Consider the following 26,288-nt stretch of genomic DNA (forward strand, 5'->3'; position numbering starts at 1 on the left):
CTGAGTTTTTTGCTTGTTGGTTGCTGGTATTGTGATCTTGCCTTCTGAGCTATATTATGTGATATTGTGATGTGTGTGAGTGTGTGTAATATTGTATAATTGCTACCAGATTATAAGTGAACTTATGTGTAACTGTAATTGCTATAAGATTACAAGTGTATGTGTAACAGACATTTGCTTGTACCAGTTTTTATCAAAAAATTTCCTATTTTTTTAAATTGTAGTATTGATCAGTTATGTCCCATTTTTCTATTAGCCAGGCTAACAGAGGGCATGGCCGAGTATACTCCACCGGGCTAGAAGCCAGGCACGACCCGTTTAGAAGGCCTTCGTGCCGTGCTTAGGCTCTAAGTATGACCCATGGACAGACACGACCCGGCCTGTTATTTCCTGCGTATCAGGTCAGCCTGGTCACGCTAGACCTGACCGTGTCGAGGTTAGCCCGGCACGCCCATTTGGACATGTATATGTACACCCCTCTTGGCACCAGAGCCACCGACTAGAATTTTCCAGGGCAGACAAGGCCCATGAGTGCAGACAAGGCCCAAAGGGGACCCACACATAGCTTCCACAACTAGCTTCACGGTTGATACATTTGTTCCCGCCACAAGCATCAAATCATTTGCAGTTAGACCAGCTTACACAATAAACCACGCAAAACCGAACCACAGAACTCAAACGATTCTAAGCTTCTGGTAACAGCGAGAGCTCAAGCACAAGCCATACAATTGTGCATGTTATTAATACAAATCCTTCAACGGTCTGGAGCCTTGTTGTACAAGTTTTCGATACCGGAACCTAGAGCTACTGGCAAGCGACCTCAAAAATGTGGAAATACGGGGCAAGGTGTAAACACTGTTGAATGAGAAATTCGGGGTAAGACGTAAAACACTGTTGATGCTACCATCTTCATACATTATTCACTTCTTCCCGCCACCAGACACGTTGAATTTGAAAAAGATGATGTCCCCGTCCTGGACCACATAGGTTTTCCCCTCCTGCTTGTATTTTCCAGCAGCCTGCAGTACGCACATTCGAAATTCAAGTCGAAACTCAAAACAGGCACTTCACAACTATGTCGTTGGGGGTAGGAGTGTATACCTTTACAGCAGATTCACTGCCCAGTTCTTTCAGATCTTCAAACTTCATTACCTGACCCACGAAAGAAGTAACACTCATATATGAAACATGTATAGAGCCAAGTAAACAATGCCAAAAGACTGGCCTCATCAGCTAGTATACAGCCAAATCACAATAGTTAATAAATATATCAGTTACATAAAAATAGCATAGGTTACCTCAGCGCATATGAAACCCCTTTCAAAATCAGTGTGAATTGCACCAGCAGCTTGAGGAGCTTTAGTCTGGCGTCTGATCTGCCAACATTTTACCTGAACAAAAAAAAAATCACATTTGTTGCTGAACCAGCTAATTCAAATCATATTCTCCTACTGGACAAGTGCACACAGAAATGATCTTTCAACTTCAACTATCTGCACAACTTTTCAAAAATATTCGAAATAGTGCAAGAAATTACTAAAGTTCAATGAAATATGAAAAGCACATGAACAATACTACAATACTCCCTCTGTCCCAAATTAAAATCCGTTTTAGATAATTAATGGATTCATACAATATTTGATGTATGTGTTTTATGCGTCTAGACTCATCATTATCCATTTAAATATAGACATTAAAACCAAGAGCTAAAGCGAATACTATTTTGGGACAAAGAGAGTAGTCGAGTAGAAGACAGGCACGGTTGTATTACTGTTTTAAAGTTTTAGCAACACAACAAAAAAAAAGATAGATTATGATGCACTGAAAAGAACAAGTACCTCATCAGGACCAGCAGTGAAAAAGTATATCAGATGAATTGCTGCAAAACCAGTCTTGATAATTTTTGGGATCATGCTGCAGGGCATAATAGATAATATTTTAGTTGAAATTTAGAGCCAATACGAACTAAGAAAGTTGTCAAACAATTGAAATTAAAAAATGTTTTTTTTCTTTCACAAATATTCACATTGTATAGAAGAATTATTTCAACAAGATATTTGTCTTAGTGATATTTTGACATAGAAGGCATGAATACTTTGACAAATTGTTTAATGGGGAGAATGGGGACACAACCTTTCAGTTGGATGACCTTTCGATGACACTAATAGACGTTTTGTGCGTAGGATCCAAGAATATGAATGAAGTTAGGGAGGGCATTGAAAAGGATGAAAGGGGTAAGGCCCCAACTGTGGCATGGAGATGCTTCAGGGACTTAGCTATAGTATGTTAATCGAGTTGATCAACCATATCGTCCGATCGAACAAGATGCCTAACGAGTGAAGTAGTACTAATCTACAAGAGTAAGAAAGATATTCAAAGTTGTACTAATTACCGAAGAGTTAAGTTGATGAGCCATACTACGAACTATGGTAGAGAGTTATTGAGCATCGTCTTAGATGAATAACAAAGATCTCTTTGAATCAATTTGATTTCATGCCTAGAAGGTCAACCATGGAAGCCATTTTCTTAATAAGATAAGTGATGGGGAACAAAAAAGAAGGATCTACACATAGTTTCATTGACTTGGAGAAGGCTTATAACAAAATACTAAAAATGTATATGGTGGGCTTTGGACAAACATAAAGTTCCAACGAAGTACGTCGGACTCATTAAGAACATGTACAACAACATTGTGACTAGTAACAAGTGATGGGGCACAAATAAATTTCTAATTAGAATAGGACTATATCAAGGATCAGCTTTGAGCCCTTACCTTTTTGACTTGGTGATGGATAAGTTCACAAGGGATATACAAGGGGATATCCCTTGGTGTATGCTTTTTGCGGACGATGTAGTGTTAGTTGATGAAAGTTAGACAGGAGTAAATAGGAGACTAAATTTGTGGTGAAAGGCTCTAGAATCCAAAGGTTTTAGACTAAGTAGAACTAAAAAAGAATATATGAGAATGAGATGTGATTTCGGCACTACACATGAGGAAGATGTTAGTTTGAAAGGTCCAGTGCCTAGAAAGGGCATCTTTAGGGTTTATGGATAATGCTACAGAGTGACACCTTTAGGTATTTAGGATAATGCTTCAGAGTGATACCTTTAGGTATTTAGGATAATGCTACATAGTGACAGAGATATTGATGAAGATTAACAGAAACAAAGCAGGATGGATGAAGTAACGTCAAGCATCTGGCATTCTATATGACAAAAGGGTACCACATAAGCTAAAAGACAAATTTACAAGAAGACTATTAGACCTGCTATGTTGTATGGTGTAAAATGTTGGCCTACAAAAGAAAACATGTTCAGCAAATAAGCGTTGCAGAGATGCATATGTTGCATTGGATTTGTGACCATACAAGGGATTGAGTCCAAAATGATGATACACATGATAGGCTAGGAGTAGCACCAATTGAAGAAAAACTTGTCCAACATGAGTTGAGATGGTTTCGACATTTCCAACAAAGACCTCCAGAGACGCCAACGCGTAGTGGGATCCTAAGGTGTGATAGCAATGAGAAGAGAGGAAAAGAAAGACCAAAGTGGACATGGAAGAGGCAGTAAAAAGAGAAAGGATGTGATATACCCAAAGACTTAGACCTTGAATAGAAGTGCATGGAAAACCACTATCCATGTGCCCGAACCTAAATTGTGGGTTCTATCGGGTTTTAACTCTAGCCTACCCCGCCTACCCCAACTTGCTTGGGATAACAGGCTTTGCTGTTGTTGCATTTGTCTTAGAGATGAATATTCCAGCTTCTCAAATTTTGAATTTCATAAATCATAAAAATAACATACATGTATTTTAAGTAGTATGTCCTAGTAGAAACTGTCATCTCATGACATAGGTCTGTAGCAAAAGTGCGAACTAACTTGCCTTGTTATCTGGTTTTCAGCACAATATTTGGCGGCTTCATCTTCTGGCATATCCACTAGTTTCTGTTCAAAAGCACAGCTGAAAGGAAGTATGGTTTCACCACCATGTTCCTGCACCCTAATGAAAAAAAGGTATATCAACTCATGTGTGCTACAATATCAGCAAGCAGATAGCATACACTACCAAGGAATATATCATATTATTGGACCAGTAAAGTGGCTTAGAACAGATATAACATGACTAAGATCTATAATGTAAGAAAATTGCAATGTATTTAGGGAAGAGTGTTTCACATAAGGCGAGTTCAAATGTCAAAGAAATAGTCCTATGGCACATGTCACTTAACCTGGATATTGTGGTCCACTAGACGTGTATCACAAAGATCCACCATGAACCAAATAACAAGCTTTCTTAAATCTAGGTTCCATTTACAGATATGATGTGGGACCAACTTGCCAGTGTGGAGCAATCTCTACCAGAAAGCAGGATCCAGATTTTAAAACGTCACTTGGTTGTGCAACAAATGCCAAGAATCTAGGGTTTTGTCACTTGGATGACAAAAACTAGCACTTATGAAAGAGTCTTCGAGAAACGATACCAAGCATGTATCTTGGGTAGAAACTTGTTCTTTTTTCTCTGGAAATCCTTCTCACTCATATTCACCTGCACAAAAAAGTTGGTACAGCTCCCTAGTCATTTGATGGTCAGCCAAGCCATTCAAAAAGGCCATCTACAGTTACAAATTGTAGCCTTTCAATTATTATAAAGGGTCAAATGGTCTATCAAATGGTTAAACTGATAACTGATTGTTGAAATTGATTGGTTGCACAAATGAAAAAATACATTTTCTTTTGCTACAACTTCCCACACATGTATAAATAATCTATTTCATAATTGATCAAGGATAATTATTATAGAACCATTCAAGCCAAACTACAGAACTAATACTGATATCGAGTAACAGCTCCAATACAACCTGCAACAGAAATATAGGTCATGTTTGGGCCAGCTCCAGGAAATTTGGTGGAGTTAGTGGACTAGGTCATTAGGTGCTCCAGAAAATCGTGGAGCTAGAGCTGTAAGCCTTTATAAGACATTTAGATAAGTCATTTTGTTTATTATCTAGATTAAAAATATTTTTGAAACTATTTAAATTAATATTATAAACTACAGCTCCACACTGGAGCTGGAACCTGGAGCCATCCCAAACAACCCCATAGATACAAGGAAACAGAACAGAGTGCATGCAAGAAGGTGATAGGCCATAACAAAACGTGTAAAACATGTTCAACTAGAAAGGCATGCATAAGTATCTTTTTCCTAAACCCAATATGACACCAGTGCAAGCTAAAACCCATGAACTTGAACTTCAACTAGCAAAGTGTCCGTACGATGCTATGGTTTCCATTTATGCTTGAAAGCTTGAGTATAGAATATAAAACACAAATACACGTGTTCTATTGGCTAGATGGGTGCAAATGTGGTTTTGGAGCCAATACGATGATTTAAATCCCCATTTGTGCATAATTTTAGCTTTTTACCATTTAAATGTGGGGGAGCACGACGATGGTGGAAACCGTAGAAACTGGTGCTTCATATAGTAGAGAAGAGAAGTTTTTCATGGTAGTCTATTGACTAATACAATGAGTGCATAGAAAGAAGAAATTCATACCAAATAGACAACTGGCTTAGCTGAAAGTAGCTGGAATGTATTCAAGATCTCAATGTCAGCAGCTTTCCAATCTCCTAAACGGACATCTTTCCCTTCCTCAAGATGGCCTATGACCTGTCCATGGAAAGGAAGGAACATAAGCCGCTGATAAAGAATTTTCATTTTCAATCATATTTTAGTAAGGCTGCTAAAAGACCCATAGTTATGCAGAAGAATTGAAGTAATTGATGCCGCACCCTCTCACATAATTCATGCTCAATTTTGAGCTGCTTATCATTGCTCCTCTTCATTGACTTATCAAGGTCCTCAAGTTTCTTTTTCATGAACTCTATATCCTGCAGAAAATAGAAACAGAACATTGTCGAAAAAAGGTTTTAAGTGTTGTATAGCTGATCTTGTAAATCAACAAAATCCAATGAAACCTTTAGTCTGAGCTCTTCACTAATAGTTTCCATGTCTCTAACAGGATCTACTGTATCGTCAACATGAGTAATTTCTGCGTCTTCAAATGCTCCTGAAAACCATATGCAACACTCGATTAGTTAATAAAGATACAACAAAACGATGTGCAACTAATTAGTTAATGACTAAACATTGATAAAGAACATAAATTTGAGAAGTGGATTACATCGACTAGTCATTTTGGCGTCCATTAGAACTACAAAATATTTATCGTTTTTTATCTGGAATATGGAGTTACTAGCAACAATTATGGGTTATCAGCACACAACAAGAAATAAAAAGGGAAAGAATGCAAAACCAATTATTCAACAGCTATGCATATGTTATGAATAGATAATATTTATACTGATAATAATATACAGCTGCCAGTTTCTATGATTATCACTCATTAATTAATCAGAGATGCTGTTTGCCACAAAATGAAGCAATATGGTAGCCCTATTTTCACTTCATATCAGAAATTCAACTCCTAGTTTATATTTACAGACTACAGAAGCATTAGATCAATCGAACAACTATAGGACTGATAGTATCTTAAAAATCAAATGCATGATCTACAACACAGCAGTAGATGTTGATTAAAATAATGCATAACAATTCGGTAGAATACTAAATACCAACATTAACAACACTAGAACAAAAACATACTTAGGACATGGAAGATTCCATCAACAGCACGTATATGTGAGAGGAATGCATTGCCCAGACCATCCCCAGCATGAGCACCTCTAATAAGCCCAGCTATGTCAGTTACTTCAAGATATGCAGGCACCTGCACAGAATTTCAACGACCACAATGCACATGAAACACGATTTGAACAGTCATTGTACATCTGATGATCTGAAACATAACCTCAGAAAGAGAAATGCGATTTTTACTTTCTGGGTGGGAGCAGCAGAACATTTTTTTTTCAAAACTTAGTCAAATTCAAATAATTTCAATAGAAACTGTAGGGGCTTAAAGGGGTCCTGCCCCCCCTCCTCTCTGTCACCGAATATGGGTAAAGAAAAGAAACAAACCTCACTCTTTGGCTTGTAAAGTTTGCAAAGCCAATCAAACCGTTCATCTGGAACATTCACCCGTGCTTCATTTGGTTCGATGGTACAGAAAGGAAAATTCTCAGCTGGGATAGCCAACTTCGTTACTATGTTGAAAAAAGTTGATTTGCCAACATTTGGCAACCCAACCTGCAGAAACATTAATCCAAAAACTGAATTAGACCTCATCTTACTGACTTACATTGCCATTTTATCAGTGACAAACATGAAACGATCAAGTGGCCAGTGATGGGATTATAACCAAATACAAATGCAATTTTGCCACCGAGCTAATCACATTTGCCAACAAAACTTGATGCATAGTCAGCACTCAGCGGTCAGCGCAGAGTGGCAAAACAATTGAACCATTCGTAGCTTAAAATGTCACTAACATGCGCAATCTAAAGGTACGGGCATTATGATTTGTTAAGCCATGATAGTATACTATTCCCTCCATTCCAAAACAATAGCTACCTTTAGTTTTGTCATCATAAGTCAAACATCTCTAACTCTCACCAAGTTTTTGCAGAAGAAAAAACATATATTAACATCTAAAAGTTCAAATAAATGCACTACCAAGACATATCAATGAAACTAATTTGATGCATTTTTCTATAATTTGATTAAAGTTAGGATAAAGCTAAAGTGAACTATAGTTTAGATTGGATGGAGTATATAAGACCCACAAATGCCCTAGGCCTCTAACATGCCACTAAAGCAAGCAGTACAGCACCATGGTATACAAAAGAAACATACAGAACTACTGCCAGATATAGGCTACGTGCACACAGCAAAAATATATATCAGTGCAATTATTCCAAATCATATCCTCAGCAACCATAAGTAAAAAAACAAGAAGTACAAAAACCAATAATAACAATTCGATCACACCTGACACTCACTAGCCAACTTCCCAGGAACAACACGATAATAGGATCAGGTAAATCTGTGCCAACAACAACCTGAGCCTCCGAAGCAACTATCTCCGTGCACAAGGGGCAGCACACGTACCGCGCGGCTCGAATCAATTAACCACGAAATCACAACCTAAAGCTCCCATCGAGGCATCCACGACTCATTAGCTCAGAGCCCGTAGATACTACCAGAACTTCAGGCGAGCACGGACAACGGCTACCACATGAAGGCCCTTATAACTCCAACCGCCGGTAGCCCCAGCGGAGCTGAGCTCGCTCAGTCCATCCACGGTGTCCCAGAACGGCTACGATCCTAGGGAAGGGAGTGTGCATCGGGGAGGGGATGGAATTGGGCTTACGATCCCGATCTTGAGGTGGGAAGAGAAGCGTCCAAGGATGGGGCGCTCAGACGGCGCAGCGTCCTTCTTGGCCTTGGGAGGCATCGTCGGCGGTCGGCGGTCGGCGGGGATGCGGCCGGAGCAACCTGGGATGGCTAGGGTTTTTGGGGGGAAGCGGAGGGTCAGCTCTTGCGGCTGCCGATCGAGTAGGGAGATGAACACGGATTCGCGGTTGCTGGGCTGGGTTGGGCTGTGAGATGAACGATGGATCGAGGTGCTGTGGGGAGAGGTTTTCTTTTCTTTTTTCCACTAGGTTTTATGTTTGCAACTTGAGCGAGAGATTTAGCCCCTGTTTGTTTCGGCTTTTCACAGTTTCTGGTCACCAAAAGCTGCTGCAAACTGCCAAACACTCAGCTTTTCAGTCAGCTTCTATAAAATTCGATTCGGTAAAAACCATTCAAAATCAACATAAACATATAATCGGTTGAGTTGTCACAATAGTAGTAATCCGTCACTTTATAGATCCTGAGCCCCATGGACAACTTTATCTTCCTCCGCACGTAATCCTAATGATACTCAGATTCTCTGCAAAGCCCGATTCTCCCCACAGCTAGATTCTCGGAAAAACTGGTCAGAAAAAAAGCTGAACCAAAAAGGCCCTTAGGTGTGTTTGGTTTTGTTTTTTTTTAGTTTTTACTTTCTAAGATCATTCCCATTGGAAGTTTTATTATAGTTTTGTTCTTATTAAATAGATGACACATCACTATGTTTGATGACATGGCGCGGTAGAGAGTTTCATGAGAGGAGAGAGAGGGTTTCATCGAGATGAAACTCAAGATACACTGTGTCACTTTTGGAACGGTGCAATGAAACTTCTACTGGGAATGGCATAAAAGACAAAAAATGAATCAAAGGGCTCGATCTAGAAAATAGTTTTTTTCCAAAAGCCGGGTTTCTTAGAGTATAAAATAAAAACACATGTAGATCTGTTTTAGTAGCTTTCGGATGGACTGTGAAAATATATAATCGAAGAACTTTTAGTAATGTACATTAAATGGTTTTTAGTTTTTTTACAGTTCACAGTCCACATCAAATTTTTTCATAGTGTTGGCGTCGATCTGGGCAGCGCAATCACTAGGGATGTATCGTCTGACGGTGCCCTCTGCGACGGTGCGGATGGTCCGTGGCTCTGGGCCGGACGGTCCGCGGCCTGAGCGCAGGAACGACGCCTTCCCTGCTTCACACCGGACGGACCGCACATAGGGTCGAACGGTCCGCGATGGCGCAGGGTCATCTTCCTCCTCCTCGCTAGAACCTAGATCTCGCCCTTAGGGAAAGAAATCTTAGGGCACCCTAGGTCGACATGTCACTCGGGCCATCCCCAGACGACGTGGAGTCGCCTAGGAATTTAGAGATCAATTCGAGGAAGATGCCTTGGATGGACAACTAGATCTTGCCCCCAGAAGGGGTAAGATCCTAGGGTCGTCTTGGGTCAGCGGGCCACCCAAGACGAATCTAGACGACGTAGAGTCGAATATGGGTGGAGGTGGATATGCGAAAGGCTATAACTAGAACTACGCTACATCTACTCCTAGGGCGGGAATGATAAAGAAAGTAGTTGGCTCAATTAGAATGTGTTCGGGGGTTCTCAATCGGTCGTACCCCTTTATATTTATAGGGGAGGAGGTCTATACCTGTTCCTAAAAGATAGCCAACAACTCTCACGTGATTAGATGGATAACCATACACAAGATAAGGATAATCACCTGAGTTGATCTGATCGCGGGGCCGCGGACCGTCCGGGCCCTAGGGCCGGACCGTCTGCCACTTTTTCTGCTCAACACATGGCCCCTGCTGTCGGTGTTTAGAGTCCAACCGCACACCCAGGGTTACCCTTGTGGTGCTTTTGGGTAGGACGGTGTTGTTGATTGTAATTCAATGGTTCATGCGAGACGCACGAGAGAGAGAGAGAGATGATTTTCTGCAGGTTCGGGCCGCTTGGAGAGGCGTAATACCCTACTTCCTGGGGTGGATCTGTATGCAGTGTGTTACAAGTGGTACCTCCTGAATGGAGGAAAGCTAATGAGATAAGTAGATGGGGGATGAAAATGATGGGGTTCCCCTGAGCCTTATATACACGACCGTGGGGCACCCATACGTACATGATGATCACATGTCTCCTAAATAATAGTGAACAGATTGAAGTGGTCTCCTGAAAATCCCGCCGACTCATCCCTAATCCGCCCTGACATTTGAGGGTGCCATGCGCGGGAAAGTCGGACGATTTCTTTAGATAGCGCACGATTTGACGGACTGCCTGGGCTCGAGTCTGTCGTCTTCCCAGACTGGCCCATTCCGCCAATAGCTTTTGCCCGGCCCACGAAGGGATGGCCTTGCGGGGTAACTAGCTCGAGGCCCCGCGCGAGGACCTTTCTCCTTCTAGTGGACCCGGGGGATATCTGTCCCCCACAAGCCCCCAATCTTTGAGTTGATTTTGAAATAATCAGCCCAAAAATTCTTGGTCCGGCTTATGGGTTTGTTATATAGCCTGATTTCTGTTCTGTCGTTGGGTGCACCAAAGGTGCACCCATTGGGTGTAGCCCCCGAGCTTTGAGTGGATTTTAGAAATAATCCATTCAAAGGTCTTTATCTTTATGCTTTAGAAATCAGCATTTTATCTTCAAGGGACTATAAATCTATTGGGTGCACCGAAGGTGCACCCAATGGGTGTAGCCCCCGAGCTTTGAGTGGATTTTAGAAATAATCAATTCAAAGGTCTTCATCTTATGCTTTAGAAATCAGCATTTTGTCTTCAAGGGACTATAGATCTATTGGGTGTAGCCCCCGAGCTTTGAGTGAATTTTTAGAAATAGTCCATTCAAAGGTCTCCATCTTAGTTTTAGAAATCAGCATTTTGTCTTCAAGGGAATACAGATCTATTAGGTGCACCGAAGATGCACCCAATGGGTGTAGCCCCCGAGCTTTGAGTGGATTTTAGAAATAATCCATTCAAAGGTCTTCATCTTATGCTTTTGAAATCAGCATTTTGTTTTCACTTTATGATAGATATTCAAACGATGCCATCTGTCCATGCTTTGTTAGGTCTGAAATCAATTTGATCGGTGATGGATTGGACGTCCAGCTAGTTGAGGCAGATGGCTCTCAGCTAGACATCACCCTGCTCTATGCTTCAATGCTTCTGTTGATTAGACTCGCGCTTCAGTAGCCACATTTGGATTTCCTTCCATCTCAGCCGATCTCCTTCTTTTGTCGTGGTACATTCATTGCGTATATTTTGTGGATATCACTTATTCAGAAAATCTTTGAAAATTCTGGGCGACACACCCAATAGGTGTGCCCAAGGGGTATCTTGGTGTGCAGAGTGTTTATCATGTTGTCCCGAAGTAGTAACTTGATGTGATGAAGAGGTGTAGTCATTTGCCTGAACAGTTGACTTAGGTCCAACCGGTGTCGTGTTACGCAAAGCGGCACCTGTTGCCTGACTCATTTTCAGGCGGCTTGAATTGCTTATTGAATTCTTGCGACTGTTCGGCGAGCGGGGTAGGAAGTGGACGGTCACCCCCAGCCTCTATAAATAGCCTGATTGCCCTGGCTGTTCTCTTCACTTGTTCTTTGATCACCTGCTTTCTTTTTCTTCTTCTTCTTCTTCTTCATTCCCTCCCTTTCCAACCGACCATGGGCAGAGGTAGGAGGGGTAGGAGTTGAACTCGCCGCGCCGACGGTAAACGCAAGCGCGCTCCAAGTCCTCCCTCGGAGGACTTCGGCGACTCAGAATACTCGGAGGAGGCCTCCTCCGAGTATGATCGATCACCCGCTCCTGCTTCTCCAGTGGTGTCGTCCGAGGATTAGGACGACTCCATGGGACTGTCCACCGTGGCCCGAGCGTACTGGCGCTCCATCGAGCGCGCCGGGCTCGGTGGGTAGGATGAGTCAGAGGAGGTCTCCTCGAAAGAGGTGGACTCCTCTGACTCCTCCGAGAAGTGGAACGGCGGCGAGGGTGACGACGAGGGCGACGACAGCAGCGGCGACGACGATGACAGCAAGGGCGACGGTGACGGCGGCAAGGGCGATGGCGACGGGGGCACGGGCTACGATGATAGCAGCAAGGGCGACGGCGGCGAGGGCGACGATGACGGCAGCAGCGGCGACGGTGACGTCGACAACAGCAAGGCCAGTGGCATAATGCCACTGGTTTAAATATTAGTATAGATAGCAGTAGTAGTAGTAGTAAGTAGTGGTAGAATAAGGTAGTGTTAGTTAGTAGTGTAGTGTAGTGTAAGTAGTAGGGTAATGTAATGTAATGTAGTGACCAGAGGTAGAAGAGGCCGACTCATAATGAGTCGGCTTCGAGTTTGTGTTGATTCCCCCATTACGAATGAAGGATGAAGTTACTCCACTTAACCACTGTTGCTTGCTTTTTGTTTTGTGTGCTTGAAAGCTTATCGGCATTTTAGAGGTAATGCCCGAGTGACGATTGCGATCCTTAATTTTTTGAGTTATGATCTGGCACTTTAGAGGTAATGCCCGACTTAAGGAGCCAACTTATACTCATGTCGACGTGCCTTCTTGAGTTTCGAACCCTAAATCTCACTTTTCTCCTCCGCCGCTTCTCTGTTTTCTGAATTCTCAAGCCCGCTCGTTCCACCCGAGAGATTGTGATGGCTCCCAAGCGGAAGAGACAGAGCGTCGTTGTTCCGATCATTCCGCCCATTTATTCCAACAGCCAGCTTCCATTCGCCGGTAACTACATGTCTGTAATTTCTGAATCAGATCTTCTGCATCTTGTGGAAACTGGGGTTTTGCCGCCGAAAGAACTGTGTTCTTGGCGACTCTGGCGTGGGGTGGCTGTTCCGACAGAGGACACCCATGAGGCCGTCATTTTTGTGTCGTTCCTCATCCGAGGGCTTGCCCTTCCTATTTCTCCATTTTTCCGCGGTCTCCTTGATTTCTACGATTTAAATCTTGCACATTTAAATCCCAACTCCATTCTCCAAGTTGCCATTTTCGTACACCTGTGTGAGGCCTTTCTTGGAATCCTTCCCCACTTTGGACTCTGGAGGTATCTTTACCACTGTCAGCCCAGTATGGCCGGAGGACAACATCAGCTTGTCGGTGGTGCCAGTTTGGAGCTTCACCGGGGGAGGAAAGTAGAATACCTTGATATCCCCCTCAAGGACAGCATCAAGGGATGGCACCTCGAGTGGTTCACCATGGAGAATCACATCAAGTCCCTCCCCCCTCGATCAGGGAGGTAGCCCGACGTTCGCACGCCCAGCTGGGTAGAGTCCCCCACTTATTCAGAGGTAGCCAAAGCCATGGTTGTCGACTTTGTCTTCAAGAACATCCAACCTCTAAAGGACAGAGTCTACCCTGCTTACTTGTACACCGGGGTCAATGATTCTATCTGAGTCATTAACAGACAAATTCCCAATGAGGACCAAAACCGACTTGATATGATGCTAAGGGGCAGGTGTCACACCCGGATTTAAGGAACAAAGTCGGGTGCATCCCATATATGCGCCAAAGAAGACAACACATATAATAACATAGTGTATAGAGATAAATGTCACAATATCATTAGAGTACTTATTACATAGCGGAAGTCTTACAAAATAAAAGATAAATATAAAATGAACTAAAGTCCATCCTTGGCGCCATAAAGTCAACTGGGAGACGCCACCTAGATCAAGTCGAACTCCTCGTTGTGTGGCTCCTCTTGAACCACCTGTTCTTCTCCTGTGGGGGGTGTGAGACAGCAAGGGTGAGCTCACATAAGTTCATAGCTCAACAAGTTGTGGAGAATATTGTGCATGAACTCACCAAATGTGGGAGTTCATGTGATGTGTAAGGCTGATCAACAATAGAGGTTAAAGCTGAGCATTGCTTTTAATAAGTTGGTCAAATTTTATTAGCAGTTACTAAACGTAAGTAGATACCAAACCATAATAAGAATAGAACATAATTAATAAATAATCCCATGCAATGCAAATGACCAATTGAATTTAATTCCATAATTTAATCATGTGAGAGTCCTGAGCTACTCATGATCGTGAGCTCGGCTAGTATACCAGTTTTACACTCTACAGAGGTTGTACCCTATACCCACAAGTCATGTTACCCATCTTCCAAGGGGTCATGAATCCCATACACCTCTACCAAGGAAGCGAGGCAGGGTAACACTACGAGGCCTTTACAAAGTTCCACTAGCTTCCGAAAACCCGCTACGGTTCTGGGAAGAGCAATTGCAGAAATCCCTCATCTAACTGTCATTGCAGCAAAATCAACCCGAGAACCTCCCTGCATGCCTACTCCCCTATTGCCCCTGCCCCTTTCAGGTAAGGTAGTCTTCCACTAGATTTCCTAATTAGTCAGCCAAGGGCATCCCATTCCACCCTTGTGGTGGCACATGTTTCTCAAGTTAAGCTACATGTTCCAATTAAAATAATGATCTTGTCATGAACAATAAATAAAATAACAGTATAATTGGAACATGAACATAATGTAATATTAAACCCAAAACCATATAGAGCAATAGCAAAATCTACCCAAATAGTTCAGGGGTAAACAATGTATAAAGATAACCAGACTAGGGTGACCTATTGGGTCCCATCAAAATTAAACCTATGCATAATTAAGTAATGTTAAAGAACATTATTGGGTAAAAAGTGGTCAAGGGCACAACTTGCCTGGGACTTGAGATTCCAGGTACCAGGATGCTCTTCAGATGATTCGTGACCTCATGCTAGTCGTAGCAATACAAACAAACATGGTATGGACAAAATTAACATCACACCAAACATATGAATAAACTGCATAATAATGATCTACGCGTTGCTACAAGATCGTGGATTCGAGAATGACTAAATTCAGAGTTATGGTTAAAAAGTTATGATTTTCTGAAGTATTATGTGATTAAACAGGAAAACTCAATCCTAGGTCGATTTTAAGTAATATAAATCATGTGAGAAAGATAATCGAAATAATTAACTAACTTACTCTTGATCAAATTATACTTGATTAGAAAACATATTTTAGCTCCCATTATAATCATAGACATAGTAATCTTTGGTTAGTAAGATAAATCTACTAAACATAGGATGAATAAATATCTAATTGTAAAAGTATATGATATGATATAATTAGGGCTAACACTGTGTAGGCAATCTTATTGTGAAGCTAACGCAACTGGAACAGGTCAATTTAGGGTCAAAACGGATAAGTTATGGATTTTCTACCTTTTCTAGAATTATTTCTATATTAAAAACTGATTTCCATATTTATTTTGCAATTTCTAGGTAACTTGTGGACCGCGACCATTAATTTCAGGAAGCACAGGGTCTTTCACGTAAATATTTGGACCTGGTTGCAATGATCTGAACAATGCCGAGGATGGCGGGTTTATTATCTAAATCCTTGGGGGCTCTTACGCAAAACGAGCAGGCCGAAGGGGTATCTGCCTATTAGAGCCGTCAGATCCCATCTGAACGACCAGGATTACATCTTGCTTCATTAGAATTGGTGTGGAATCCGAACCATCCATTCCCGATTCTACGCTTCGGATTTAATGAGGCCAAGACCCGACTCTGATCGTCGATTGATAGACGGACGGTCACGATCTACTTAACCGAAAGGGTATCTACGTTTTTAATCATAGCCATCCACGGTCGGATCAACGCCCACGACCGTTCTTCTTCCCACCTTCTCTCTCCCACACACAGCGGTACAGCCACCGTCCGTGGCGACGCCCACCCCGTCAGCGCAAAGGCGATCGACCACCGTAGTGCCCAAAACGTCGATTAGACCGAGCTACGTGTATAGGAGACAATAGCGAACGTGGGGGATGATGACTCACCAGTAGGGGTGCAACATAGAACGTTGCTCACGCGTGTGAGCGGTTTCACGGTGCTACAGATGCTCCGGTGAGCAATTCGTCGTAGCACCGGTGACCGCATATCCAATTGATTCCTGCGTCTGATTCTACGCCCCACGACGAACTCGCCCGACGCACAGGATGAGCAGGACGATGGTAGGAACAAGGCGCGGTCGTGGCGGCAATCCCGGGCGCCGCGACAATCGTTTGTCGGTCGCGACCTCGGTGGTGAGGCTGTTGGTGGGTGTGAGCGCGGAGAAGGGAAGGGAGAACCGCGACCCGAGCTCCCTTTATCGGCCTAGGTGGGTCAGTTGGGGGCCGAGCGAAATCACCGGTGAGGTCCGTCACGCGATCCGCGCTGGTAGTTAACGCGCATTCGGGATGACAGGTGGGCCACGGGGACAGTGACCGGCACAATCAGCACAGAGACGACAACTAGGCCCCACAGCGCAGACTCAAGTGTGCTCAAGACCACACGGACGCAGCTGACATGTGGGCCCCCATGTCGGCACGCGCACGGGCGTTGGGCCGCGCGGAGGAAAAGTGTGATGGGCCGAATGGAGGTAAGGCCGACCCAAGTAGTTCTCTTTCTTTTTTTTCTTTTATATTTCTTGATTTGCAATTCTTTCCAAATTTCAAACTCTAGTAATTAAATTCAAATTTGTTGGTGGATTCCACACAAAAACTAAGTGTAAAAATAAAAGTGCCAACATAAAGGGATATAATTATTCGTGTACATATATATAAATATTATTATAGGGTATATTCTTTTCCTTCTCTTTTCTTTCCTTATTTCTAATTTCTCCATTCAAATCCAATTCAAATTCAACTTCCAATTTCCAAATATCAAACATATCCCTAATGAAAATATAACATCTACTATTTACATTAATATTATTTTTCTTGTCATTCATTTAGGGTAGGAATAAAGGGTTCCATTTAAATTTTCCTTTCTCATTGCTATTTTATGTTTTTTCATTTAAAATGGAAGGTCTAATTTATGTCTTCCATAAAATGCATTACCAAAAATTATCATCAAGAGATCAATCCTTTCTTTATCTATTTATTGGTCACTTGACTAATTTAGTACTCTCAAATGATAATGAAGAGGAAGGATCCTAATGGATTACAAAGGTTTCAAAAATTCTAAAACAGTATCACCAATATACTTATTTCTTTATTTTATTATTATATATTTTTTTCTTCTACTAAGTTTTGGGCTTTACAGCAAGGTTTCGAATGTTGGTGCCCCCTTATCTTACTTTGCATGGAACCTGCCTCCGCAGAGTCCTTTCTCCAATTTTGTTTCCAATCCTCCAGTTCGAGATGGCAGCCCGGACCATAGAGTGCGACCCTCCTCAGAGGACATTAAGTCCTTAATTACTCCCCTCTGAAATCTTCCCGAAGCTGAGAAGCAGACTCACTTTGATATGTTGTCCAGTACTGATGATGCTGAGATGTAACACCCAAAAGTCATAACTTGAAATTTAAGGAAAATCCTTTGGAGAAAAATAATAAGAATAATATTATAATAATAATAACCATCAAAATAAGTACCCTTGATACATAATTGAACTTCAAAACTCACCCTTTCTAAGAAAATGGTCATAATAAAATATCATTAGTAAAACAAACCTTAATAAAGGTTTGGCAATTGGAAAAATATTTTCTAACAAAACCAAGGAATATGAACTCGTGAATATACCTTTAAATTAATTACACACTCAAACTAATATGTTATGGGAATAAATGTGGTAAGTAATCCATGTTCAAAGCATTTTCTAAAGTAAAATAATGATAATAAATAAGGTAACTAAATAGGTTAATAAAACTATCCCACATTATGTTGGGGTTCCATTTGTGCATTAGACTTGAACTCAAATTTGGAATAGATTTGAATTCAAAATAGGAATTAGAATTGGGTTTTGAATATTTGGGATTTGAAATAGAAAAAAAACAAAAGACAAAAGCCACTGTGGGCCACTTCCTGCGCTTTCAGCCCATTTAACACCCCCACCGCGCAGCCCAGCCGGGGGGAAAGCAGCGCGCGCTGACTGGCGGGCCCGCCCCGCTAGCCGCTCCCTTTGCCACGCCGTTGTTTTCTCTGACGGGTGGGCCCGTTTGGGCAGCTCGGTCTTCTTCCTCCCAGCGATCTTTTCGCGATCTTTTCGGGAACGTGAGCAGATTAACAACCATCGCGTGATGCTAGCCGAAGTGGCGGACTCGGGCATCTCCGAGGGATTTAAATAGGGGCGCCCGCGACTCTTCCGCATCAAGAACCTAGGCCCCGAGCGACACCCTAGCCAACGAATCTAGGCTGCCGGAGTTCACAGAGGTGAAGCCGCCGTAGGTTAAGCCGTGGGTACCCTCGCTCGAGTTCTCCCTCTCCTCCGCTTTCTTTTGAGCCTGTTTGTGTTCGGATGTATGCGTTGGAGCACCTGAATTTTTGGGCTCCCTGGCTGCCGTGCTTCATGGCCGGTCTGAGGGTAGACGAGAGAACGATGTGAGAGATGGGAGAGAGAAGCTGTGGCCGCCTTCGTTAATCCATGCGGGCATCGACATTGTGGCATCTACGTCCGGCTGGGGGTGCTCTGCGGGTCGGCTGGATGACGACCATGGCCTTATCGAATGGGATCGACACCGGGGACGCCCGGGATAGCTCGGCGGACTTTGCTGGTCATCACCAAGCCGCATGGCGACGTGGTCGAGCTCCCTGCGTTGATGTCTGCTCAAGGTAAGCCCTCCGTTGGGTTCCCCTCGGTCCCCTCTGTGCATAACTTCAATTGGAGTTGTGGATTACCCACTATACCTCAATTTCGCCCAACACCGGCGATGGCGCCGCCACGGTGGAGTTCTGGCCGCCGCGTTGTCTACTGCAGGTGGAAGAAGGATTTCTAGTAGTGGGATTGTCTGTGAATGGCTACGATTAAATTGTGTCTTCACTGAATCTAGACCGTGTGATCGTAATGGACGGACCGGATTAGATCTCACTCATATCACTTCAGCCTTATAATCTCAAGCCTTGATTTCTGATCGGGCGGTCCCGAGCTGACCTAATCTAATTAGAATCTCCACCGTTGAATCTAGATCTAGGGTCCAGCATTGCTTACCGACTCGCCTAAGCCGCGATCTGATCTCGTGCGTTTGATTTGGATCAGGCGGCACATATCAGCCCATACCCCTTCGCCATGCCATTTCGCTAAAGAGCCCCCGCAGATCTAGGAATTCAACCCGCCATCCACGCGTGGGGTGGGTATGAGTCTTGGAGAAATATACGAAATAGCCCCTGGTCTTTCACAGAATAGTGTCTCCAGTCCAATCATTGAATAGAAGGGATAAAACAATTCAGAAAATGGTTTTTAGTTTAGAAATAAATTCAGAAACTTGTATAATTCATATCAAACTCATTTTAACTCAAAATTGATCCATTCCAGTGACATTAATTTTGTTTTAATATTGTCTATCAACTAATAACACTGTTTAGCCATGAAACTTGAATCAAAATTGTTCATTTGAATTAATCTGTTCTAGGTGCTAAATAATTTCGAAAATTCATAATTTAATAACCGTAACTCTGAATTTAGTGGTTCTTGTTTCTATGATCTCGTTTTGGCGCGTAGATTATTATCACACAATTTATTCTTATGTTTGGTGTGATGTTAATTTTGCCTATATCATGTTTGTCTATATTGCTACGTTTAGTAGTGATGTTACGAGAATCTGAAGAGCAAGTTGGTACCTGGAATCTCAAGTCCCAGGCAAGTTGTGCCCTTGATCACTTCTTTTTACCTACTCATGTTCTAATTAATCATAATGATCTGCATAGGTTAATTTTGATGGGACCCAATAGGTTACCCTAGTTTGATTATCTTTATACCTTGTTTACCACTGAACTTTTTGGGTAGTACTTGCTAGTGCTTTATGTGGTTTTGGGTATGAAGATACATTATTCATGATTATACTTTTGTTATCCGTTGTTATTTACTGTTCATGATAAGATCATTATGTTAATTGGAACATGGAGCGACCACCCGGGAAAACAGTGCTACCACAAGGGTTTATGGACGCCCTTGGCTGATTAATTAGGAAAGCTAGTGGAGGACTACCTTACCCGAAAGGGGCAAGGGCAGTAGGGGAGTGGTCAGTGTAGGGAGGTCCTTGGTTGATTTTGCTGCGATGGCGGTCAGGCAAGAACCCTGCATTGGAGCTTCCTATAAACTGTAGCGGGTTTTCTGAAGCTAGTGGAACTTTGTAAAGGCCTCGTAGTGTTACCCTGCCTCGCCTCCTCGGTAGAGGTGTATGGGAAGTCGCGATCCCTTGGCAGATGGGTAACATGACTTGTGGGTAAAGATGTGCCACCTCTGCAGAGTGTAAAACTGGTATACTAGCCGTGCTCACGGTCATGAGCAGCTCGGACCCTCACATGATTAATTTATGGAACTTAAATTCAATTTGGCATATGCATTGCATCACAGGTGATGTTGTTACTTTTGTTCTACTACTTAATTGGGTTGGTATTTACTTATACTTAGTAATTGCTAATAAAATTTTGACCAACTTTAAAAGCAATGCTCAGCTCTAACCATCCTCTTTGGTAAGCCTTACACTTCACGTGAGCTCCCACCTTTGGCGAGTTCATGCACATTATTCCCCGCAACTTGTTGAGCGATGAACGTATGTGAGCTCACTCTTGCTGTCTCACACCCCCCACAGGTCAAGAACAGGTACCGCAGGATGAGGCACATGGAGGATGCTGTGACGAGTTCGTGAGAGGTTTAGGTCGTCGTCTCCCAGTCAACTTTGGGTTGCTGGACCGTTGTCTCCTTATAATGTAATTATTTATTTATTTTGTATAGAACTCCTATTATATAGTAAAGTTGTGACATTCGATCCTATGCCATGATTCATCATATGTGTGAGACTTGGTCCCAGCACACCTGGTGATTATGTTCGCGCTCGGGTCTTGGTGCCCCTAAAACCCGGGTGTGACAGAAGTGGTATCAGAGGAATGTTGACTGTAGGACGAAACCTAGACAGAACTGGACAACCATTATCTACTTACCTCTGCTACTCTGATTCTTTTCTAAACTTTTCTTAATCTTTTCTCATCTAATTCCGCTTACTCTGATTATTCTTACCTTTTCATTCTAAAGACAAATGTGGATTTCACACTTTGAAGTCCTGTGCCTAAAAGTGACCTTTAGGAATAGGAGACCTACTCTTAGGAACAAAAAAAACTATTTTTATAGGTATTTGTATGCTTGAATGTTTGTTCTTGTGATACATGTCTGATTTGGATCTTTGATTGAGTGTGGTGGGTTGTGGAGTAATGTCCACAATTACATCTGCATATACATAATGCTTATAAATCTAACTAGACAAACTAGAGTATCTAGCCTAACAATATCCATCTCATCTTAAAAGATTCTACCCTACGCTAATAGATCCATCTTATCTTAAAAATATTCTCTTATCTTAATAGATTCATCTTATCTTGAAGGATTCATCTTATCATAACCACTTTACTTATCCCATCTTAATAGATCTAACTGACCTCAAAAGATTCTACCTTATCCTTATGGATTCATCTTGCCCTAATTAGCATATTGATCCCACTCTAGAATAACAACCATGATCTAATCCAAATTTGAGTTACTTAAATAAGTTAGATAATGTTGGCGACAAAAAAATTAGGCTTTAATTCTATAAACATATCTTACCCTAAATTAATACCTTGGACTAACTCGTCCATAAACAACAACCTAACCTACATCATAGGTTGCCTAACCCATTTGTTCAAAAAGCAAAACTCTGCTCAAACCTACCTACCTCGTGTACCCCGGCTATCCTAACTATATATCCTTAACTCGGATGGCAACTCCATGAAGAAAGGACAAAGAAGACCAACCACGCCAAAGAAGGATAAGCATCAACTCAAGTCTTCAAAGATCAAGTTGAATCACCAGCGGAATCAAGATTCACAGTTCTGGATGAAGTCTTTCTTTATTATACCCTTCCTTGCCACAACCTATACTTGCCATAACCGTACCACATCTGACATAATAAATGGCTAGACATACATATCCGTATAAAAAAACTTTAAACAAAACTTTGATTCCAAAAAAAACCAATGAGAAACTAAAATTCTAGACCAAACTTATTGTATCCCTTTTCTTACAAATCTCGAGGACGAGATTTCTGTTAAGGGGGTAGGATTTGTAACACCCAAAAGTCTTAACTTGAAATTTAAGGAAAATCCTTTGGAGAAAAATAATAAGAATAATATTATAATAATAATAACCATCAAAATAAGTACCCTTGATACATAATTGAACTTCAAAACTCACCCTTTCTAAGAAAATGGTCATAATAAAATATCATTAGTAAAACAAACCTTAATAAAGGTTTGGCAATTGGAAAAATATTTTCTAACAAAACCAAGGAATATGAACTCGTGAATATACCTTTAAATTAATTACACACTCAAACTAATATGTTATGGGAATAAATGTGGTAAGTAATTCATGTTCAAAGCATTTTCTAAAGTAAAATAATGATAATAAATAAGGTAACTAAATAGGTTAATAAAACTATCCCACATTATGTTGGGGTTCCATTTGTGCATTAGACTTGAACTCAAATTTGGAATAGATTTGAATTCAAAATAGGAATTAGAATTTGGTTTTGAATATTTGGGATTTGAAATAGAAAAAAAAACAAAAGACAAAAGCCATTGTGGGCCACTTCCTGCGCTTTCAGCCCATTTAACACCCACACCGCGCAGCCCAGCCGGGGGGAAAGCAGCGCGCGCTGACTGGCGGGCCCGCCCCACCAGCCGCTCCCTTTGCCACGCCGTTGTTTTCTCTGACGGGTGGGCCCGTTTGGGCAGCTCGGTCTTCTTCCTCCCAGCGATCTTTTCGCGATCTTTTCGGGAACGTGAGCAGATTAACAACCATCGCATGATGCTAGCCGAAGTGGCGGACTCGGGCATCTCCGAGGGATTTAAATAGGGGCGCCCGCGACTCTTCTGCATCAAGAACCTAGGCCCCGAGCGACACCCTAGCCAACGAATCTAGGCTGCCGGAGTTCACAGAGGTGAAGCCGCCGTAGGTTAAGCCGTGGGTACCCTCGCTCGAGTTCTCCCTCTCCTCCGCTTTCTTTTGAGCCTGTTTGTGTTCGGATGTATGCGTTGGAGCACCTGAATTTTTGGGCTCCCTGGCCGCCGTGCTTCATGGCCGGTCTGAGGGTAGACGAGAGAACGATGTGAGAGATGGGAGAGAGAAGCTGTGGCCGCCTTCGTTAATCCATGCGGGCATCGACATTGTGGCATCTACGTCCGGCTGGGAGTGCTCTGCGGGTCGGCTGGATGACGACCATGGCCTTATCGAATGGGATCGACACCAGGGACGCCCGGGATAGCTCGTCGAACTTTGTTGGTCATCACCAAGCCGCATGGCGACGTGGTCGAGCTCCCTGCGTTGATGTCTGCTCAAGGTAAGCCCTCCGTTGGGTTCCCCTCGGTCCCCTCTGTGCATAACTTCAATTGGAGTTGTGGATTACCCACTATACCTCAATTTCGCCCAACACCGGCGATGGCACCGCCACGGTGGAGTTCTGGCCGCCGCGTTGTCTACTGCAGGTGGAAGAAGGATTTCTAGTCGTGGGATTGTCTGTGAATGGCTACGATGTGTCTTCACTGAATCTAGACCGTGTGATCGTAATGGACGGACCAGATTAGATCTCACTCATATCACTTCAGCCTTATAATCTCAAGCCTTGATTTCTGATCGGGCGGTCCCAAGCTGACCTAATCTAATTAGAATCTCCACTGTTGAATCTAGATCTAGGGTCTAGCATTGCTTACCGACTCGCCTAAGCCGCGATCTGATCTCGTGCGTTTGATTTGGATCGGGTGGCACATATCAGCCCATACCCCTTCGCCATGCCATTTCGCTAAAGAGCCCCCGCAGATCTAGGAATTCAACTCGCCATCCACGCGCGGGGTGGGTATGAGTCTTGGAGAAATATACGAAATAGCCCCTGGTCTTTCACAGAATAGTGTCTCCAGTCCAATCATTGAATAGAAGGGATAAAACAATTCAGAAAATGGTTTTTAGTTTAGAAATAAATTCAGAAACTTGTATAATTCATATCAAACTCATTTTAACTCAAAATTGATCCATTCCAGTGACATTAATTTTGTTTTAATATTGTCTATCAACTAATAACAACTGTTTAGCCATGAAACTTGAATCAAAATTGTTCATTTGAATTAATCTGTTCTAGGTGCTAAATAATTTCGAAAATTCATAATTTAATAACCGTAGCTCTGAATTTAGTGGTTCTTGTTTCTACGATCTCGTTTTGGCGCGTAGATTATTATCACGCAGTTTATTCTTATGTTTGGTGTGATGTTAATTTTGCCTATATCATGTTTGTCTATATTGCTACGTTTAGCAGTGAGGTTACGAGAATCTGAAGAGCAAGTTGGTACCTAGAATCTCAAGTCCCAGGCTAGTTGTGCCCTTGATCACTTCTTTTTACCTACTCATGTTCTAATTAATCATAATGATCTGCATAGGTTAATTTTGATGGGACCCAATAGGTTACCCTAGTTTGATTATCTTTATACCTTGTTTACCACTGAACTTTTTGGGTAGTACTTGCTAGTGCTTTATGTGGTTTTGGGTATGAAGATACATTATTCATGATTATACTTTTGTTATCCGTTGTTATTTACTGTTCATGATAAGATCATTATGTTAATTGGAACATGGAGCGACCACCCGGGAAAACAGTGCTACCACAAGGGTTTATGGACGCCCTTGGCTGATTAATTAGGAAAGCTAGTGGAGGACTACCTTACCCGAAAGGGGCAAGGGCAGTAGGGGAGTGGTCAGTGTAGGGAGGTCCTTGGTTGATTTTGCTGTGATGGCGGTCAGGCAAGAACCCTGCATTGGAGCTTCCTATAAACTGTAGCGGGTTTTCTGAAGCTAGTGGAACTTTGTAAAGGCCTCGTAGTGTTACCCTGCCTCGCCTCCTCGGTAGAGGTGTATGGGAAGTCGCGATCCCTTGGCAGATGGGTAACATGACTTGTGGGTAAAGATGTGCCACCTCTGCAGAGTGTAAAACTGGTATACTAGCCGTGCTCATGGTCATGAGCAGCTCGGACCCTCACATGATTAATTTATGGAACTTAAATTCAATTTGGCATATGCATTGCATCACAGGTGATGTTGTTACTTTTGTTCTACTACTTAATTGGGTTGGTATTTACTTATACTTAGTAATTGCTAATAAAATTTTGACCAACTTTAAAAGCAATGCTCAGCTCTAACCATCCTCTTTGGTAAGCCTTACACTTCACGTGAGCTCCCACCTTTGGCGAGTTCATGCACATTATTCCCCACAACTTGTTGAGCGATGAACGTATGTGAGCTCACTCTTGCTGTCTCACACCCCCCATAGGTCAAGAAAAGGTACCGCAGGATGAGTCGCATGGAGGATGCTGTGACGAGTTCGTGAGAGGTCTAGGTCATCGTCTCCCAGTCAACTTTGGGTTGCTGGACCGTTGTCTCCTTATAATGTAATTATTTATTTATTTTGTATAGAACTCCTATTATATAGTAAAGTTGTGACATTCGATCCTGTGCCATGATTCATCATATGTGTGAGACTTGGTCCCAGCACACCTGGTGATTATGTTCGCGCCCGGGTCTTGGTGCCCCTAAAACCCGGGTGTGACATGAGATGAATGTTGTTCTTAGCCTGCTGGCCGGAGAATCATTTGACTCTACCCGCACTGAGCCGATGGCAGTTGCGATTGGGCAAGACTTTGGTGAAGACAAGGAGATTCAGAAACTAGAAGGTGCTCGTCGCAAGCGTTCACGCCGAGTGAACCATCCAGCTGCACCCGTCGAGGAGAAGAAGAAGAAAAGGCGACTCCAGTGGTTGTCATGCTTGGAGCAAGATGCTGGCCCCTCCACGTTATTCCTCGGCGGTGGCCCGGTGAGCACCATCCTCGAGGACAATGTCGAAGGTTGTGATGATGCTTAGGTTGCCGGCGGTGTGCTTGATGAGGAAGAGG

General features: G+C 42.6%; 1 protein-coding gene across 1 annotated transcript; it reads right to left on the reverse strand.

Moving 5' to 3' along the window:
- Positions 1 to 553: 553 nt before the first annotated feature.
- Positions 554 to 8,591, reverse strand: LOC100283841 (GTP-binding protein PTD004). Its single transcript, NM_001156739.2, has 12 exons — positions 8,332 to 8,591; positions 7,041 to 7,208; positions 6,669 to 6,792; positions 5,981 to 6,072; positions 5,795 to 5,893; positions 5,559 to 5,672; positions 4,485 to 4,549; positions 3,887 to 4,003; positions 1,839 to 1,914; positions 1,299 to 1,391; positions 1,102 to 1,152; positions 554 to 1,019 (listed from the first exon to the last, which is right to left on the reverse strand). Exons 1-12 carry the CDS (start codon positions 8,413 to 8,415, stop codon positions 921 to 923), a joined length of 1,182 nt encoding a protein of 393 aa, NP_001150211.1. The 5' UTR covers positions 8,416 to 8,591; the 3' UTR covers positions 554 to 920.
- Between the last annotated feature and the right edge of the window lie 17,697 nt (positions 8,592 to 26,288).

This window comes from Zea mays, chromosome 10, assembly GCF_902167145.1.
Source record: "Zea mays cultivar B73 chromosome 10, Zm-B73-REFERENCE-NAM-5.0, whole genome shotgun sequence".
Lineage (NCBI taxonomy): Eukaryota > Viridiplantae > Streptophyta > Magnoliopsida > Poales > Poaceae > Zea > Zea mays.